The sequence below is a fragment of the Microtus oregoni genome, unplaced genomic scaffold (assembly GCF_018167655.1).
Source record: "Microtus oregoni isolate MIOR12 unplaced genomic scaffold, Mior012 000015F_ref0000493, whole genome shotgun sequence".
In the NCBI taxonomy this organism is placed as follows: Eukaryota; Metazoa; Chordata; class Mammalia; order Rodentia; family Cricetidae; genus Microtus; species Microtus oregoni.
The window spans coordinates 14,951,658-14,956,162 of NW_024543074.1; the positions used below are offsets into that span (position 1 = coordinate 14,951,658).

Below are 4,505 nucleotides of genomic sequence, written 5' to 3' on the forward strand. Positions count from 1 at the left end.
GACCATGAACTTCTGGTTCTGATGCCTCCAGCTTGAGAGGGCTGGGATTACAGGCAGTTCTCCCCACTCCTGGCTTTCGAAGGTTATAGTTTCTAATGAAACTAGTGATTATGACACTTTTCTTTAGAATTGATAGCAAATGGGAAGAAACGTGAATGCCCCATCCCTGGTAAAACCATTATTGCCTTTGATCTTGCCTTTTCTTTATGCCTCTTGCTACCAGCCTCAGGAATTACAAGGAGAAATGGAAACAGAGCCTGTGTGCTTTACAGACTGTACGAGCAGAGGACTGGAACACAGGCCTCTACAGGCACCAATCCACAGCCCAAGGTGAATGGGAGAAATTTCACAAAGCCAAACTCCCTAGGTGAAAACTACAGGCAGGCAATGGCTGTCAGAGAGGAAAATCAGCTTTCTTTGGGGATGAACTTCCAATGGGTTATCCAAACCCAACTGCTCTGCCCCAAACACATGTTCGTAAGAGCAATGCGAGATGACTCAGTAGGTAACAGAAATGAGTAGAGAAGGAGAGGTCTTGAATTTCAGAGGGAGTTGGGAACCATGGGGGAAGTGAGAGAGGGGAAGGAGTGGAAATGATGTAACCCCTTATGTGGGGTCCAGCGGAGTGTCAGTCCGAATGAGGAAGGAAGGAAATCGAGTTCAACGTGACTCAATAGCCCATGTTGGTTCAAACTTCTAGAGTCTGATTTAGGGCACTTTATTTTGGTCAAATTAAGGTATAGTACAGTTTAGAAAGGTATAGTTTAGAAAAAAGTTCCCTGGTGTAACACACAATCCCATGTGCACAAGGATGCATGATTATTTTGAAACTCTTCTCAAAATATATGTCACTTCTTCCATGAAGTTCTAGAGATAGGCTACATGCATTATCTTATGGGCCTATGGAAGGATCTGATGTGGTCTCGGTCACACAGATAGCACTTGAGTTCCTTTGGGCCACTAGCCACTTCCTGCCATAGTTGTGGGATTTTGGGGGAGTCCCTGGACATTCGGGTAATACACAGGCCACCTAGGCTATTAAGTATCTGCAGTGGTAATTGTGGGGGCTCAGGAAAACCCCTGGGCATACAAATAATGCCGAGACCATTGCCCATCTCTGATGGTGATTGCTGATGAAACCTTGGTATGGGCTGTCCATACAGACAACAGAGATCTCCAGGGTATTATCTGTCTCCATTCCCATCCTTCTGGGTGGAACACAGGCTGTACATCTCTCCCATTGAAGAGACTACCCTGTGTGTTAAGCACTCTTGGTTTTCCAGAGCTTTCCTGTGAGACAAAGAACATTTGTGCTCCCATCAACACTACTAATGTGTGTAATTCTCAAGAATTTAAGTGAAGAAATGCTATAGGAAATGTCTAAGGGCACAGGATTGAAGTGCATTTTAAGGCATTAAACTTAGCCTCTCGTCAACAGCAATTAATTTCCTTTTCCATAGAGATGAGAGTATTTTTTAAAACTTTATTGATTTTTATTGTATGCATATGAGTGTTTTGGTGCATGTATGAGCCTGAGATAGTCAGAAGAGGACTTGGATCCCCACCAACTACAGGTACAGGTGGTTGTGGGCTGTCATGTGGATGATGGACACTGGACTCAGGTCCTCTGCAAGAGCATCCAGTGCTCTAACTGCTGAGACATCTCTCAAGCCCCTGATGTGAGAATTCCTAAAACAAATTCTTAGAACCAGGAAAGGTCAATCTTAGCGAATCTTTGATGCTGTCAGCAGCACCTCATATTGTTCTGATGGTGTTCACTTTGGGAGACAGGCTGTGAAATGTCCCTCGTTTCAAAATGCCTTAGAGGGCTGGCAAGATTTCTTAGCAGGCAGTATCAATTTCTACATATACTTGGCTCTCTGAATTCAATCCCTGAAAAGAGGAGAAAGAAGCATGAATCCTGTCCTCAGGCCTTCACATACATCTTACAGCACACGGCACATTCACGTACACAGAAAAACATTTGTGCCCTGCACACAAGCCTTGTACTGATAATAACCAGTATAAAATAAAATTTAAGATGTAACTCTACGGACACTTAGAAAGGAGCAACTTTGGCGGGGAGGAGGCAGAAATCCTTAATAAATAAATAAATTAAAAAAAATAATATATTCATAAAAAAAGAAAGGAGCAACTTCTATGGTATGTCCTTGTTTTACTTATGTCTGAAGCGCTCTACCATTTTCTTATATCAAATCTATGAATTCCAACTCCTGAGGGGAGAGTTTAAAGCCAGCTCTCTCTATGTTTAAAGATGCCTTCATATTTGGGCTGTTTCCACAAAACTCTTTCTTAGAAAGGCTTTTTCTGGATTAATGGGCATCAATATTTTTGGCTCCTCATGTATCGACACCCACACCTGAAGCATCATTATGATCCCCAAATACTCCCTACCCCAGTGGCCTAGTCACTCTGTAGCTGATGGTTGGACAAATATCTGAAATGTGACCTCAAGCCCCCTACAGCTCTAGCTGGGAATGCTTTAACTCAGCTGCTGATGGTGGTGGGGGAGGGGCTGCTGTGCCACCATCCACAACTCTTCCATCCACGCGGTTAGAGAAGCTGAGAAATGATAGTTTCCATTCCATGGTGAGGAATCGGGCTAGAGTGTTCACTCACAGAGCGGTTTCTATCAGCAGGGACCTGCTCAGAATAGCCCTGGGTTGACATTGTCCTAGCTCCTCCCGCTCACCAGAAAAACTAATTTCCCCTCAAGAAGTAAGAATAGGTCGTGAGTTGAGAGCTGAGACTATACCTCAGAGATTCTATTCTTGGATATCCTGAGCCTTGTGTGGTCACCAAGGACCCTGGGTTGTGCAATATCCAACATGACACCATTACTGTGCTTAAAAATTTCCCTCCACACCCCCTGATTCCATTTCCCCTTCTGCCGGGGTTGCCTATAAAGAGAAGGGGCATATGGCGTCAGACACCAGCAGGACACAAGCGGCAGTGAGGACCGGTCTCTGTTGACAAGCCCCAGCTCCATCACCTGCTCTACATCATGAAAGTCCCCACAGCTGCCCTTGCTGTCCTTCTCTGCACCATGGCTCTCTGTGACCAAGTCTTCTCAGTTCCATGTGAGTCCCCATCGATACAGCTCGTGTCCCCACTCTGGTCTTGAGCAGACCACAGCAGTCTTTTCTGTGGTTTCAGAGTCTACAAGAGAAAAGAAACTGATCTTTCTCTTTAAGATTTTTATTTTTCTCTCTTTGGGGAGGGGATGTCTAACCTTTTGAAGGTACCTGGGACTTGGACTCAGAGTGAGGGAGGTGACTGGTGTCAATCACTTACCAGCCAGCCCTAAGATGCCTAACTCTGTCTCTGGGATGCCTTAGGCCATGCCCCAGGTGTCCTTTGTTAATTTCTTGTATCAGAGAAAGCTGTGGAAGGGACATGGGGTAACCTACAGAAAAAGAGAAAGCCCACAGTGGAGACAGAGAGAGGGAGGACGAGAGGTAGAGAGGGGGGGGGGGGACAGAAAGACAGATACGGTAGGCATTTCTGGTCCCAAATGTGGTCAGAGCCCCCTAGCCTTCCTTACCTTGTCAAGAAGTAGTATTGGCCGATTTTCCTGCCCTATGTTGACTTGAACACATTCTGCCTTTCCCCCTGCAGATGGTGCTAACGCCCCAACCTCCTGCTGCTTCACCTACAGCAGGCAGATTAACCGCAGATTCATTGCTGACTATTTTGAGACCAGCAGCCTTTGCTCTCAGCCAGGCGTCATGTAAGTTCTGTTCTCCTGCGTTCCCTTACATGGTGGTATTTGAACAGGATGAGGGAAGATTTATCAGCCATGGAGTGGGGAGCACAGGATCCTCACAGGGGGCCAGTGAGAGAAGCTCTCTGGGGCATCTATTCGGATAGGGGTCTGGATGGAGATGCCACAGAGGACCTCAGACTCTTCTATAGGTTGTTTAAATTTTGACCCTCATCTCTCTCCACAGTTTCCTAACTAAGAGAAACCGGCAGATCTGCGCTGACCCCAAAGAAACCTGGGTGCAAGAATACATGACGGACCTGAAGCCGAATGCCTGAGAGGCTTGGATGCAGTGAGGAACCATGAAACATTCATGGGCCCTGTGTGAAGCAGGGTCCTGAGTTTCAGAAAATCCCAGCCACCTCTACAGCTCCATCTCCTGTAAACTGTTTGCTGCCAAGTAGCTACACTCAGGAACTTTCAACTTGAATTCTAATTTAATTTAATATTATTTAATTTTGTAATTTATTTTATTGTCACTCTTGTGTTTGTGACTCTTAGTTCTGAACGATCTCAGGGTACTTTCCAACATCCCCTCCCCCTCCCCTTGCTCACACTGTGTTTGGTGACAGTGGGAGTGGCTGTCACCAGCCTGTTCTAGGTAGATACAGTGACAAGATCACATGCTGACAAAGAAACAATGGATGCTTTGTTTACACAGAGGAATAATAAATATGGTCTTATAAAAGTGACTGGAATTGAGTTTTATTTTATTTCCTGG

The 4,505-nt window shown here is 45.4% G+C and overlaps 1 protein-coding gene across 1 annotated transcript; it reads left to right on the forward strand.

Annotated features, from left to right (window-relative positions):
- The first annotated feature begins 3,025 nt into the window (after positions 1-3,025).
- LOC121456916 (C-C motif chemokine 3-like) lies at positions 3,026-4,062 on the forward strand. Its single transcript, XM_041665464.1, has 3 exons — positions 3,026-3,101; positions 3,640-3,751; positions 3,972-4,062. Exons 1-3 carry the CDS (start codon positions 3,026-3,028, stop codon positions 4,060-4,062), a joined length of 279 nt encoding a protein of 92 aa, XP_041521398.1.
- Positions 4,063-4,505: the final 443 nt, after the last annotated feature.

What these genes read in the sequence shown, in the direction of transcription:
- LOC121456916 (XM_041665464.1), top strand. Translation starts at nt 3,026, where the DNA reads ATGAAAGTCCCCACAGCTGCCCTTGCTGTCCTTCTCTGCACCATGGCT. An exon ending in CCAAGTCTTCTCAGTTCCAT is followed by an intron (nt 3,102 to 3,639) that starts GTGAGTCCCCAT and finishes TTCCCCCTGCAG; the next exon opens with ATGGTGCTAACGCCCCAACC. An exon ending in TGCTCTCAGCCAGGCGTCAT is followed by an intron (nt 3,752 to 3,971) that starts GTAAGTTCTGTT and finishes CTCTCTCCACAG; the next exon opens with TTTCCTAACTAAGAGAAACC.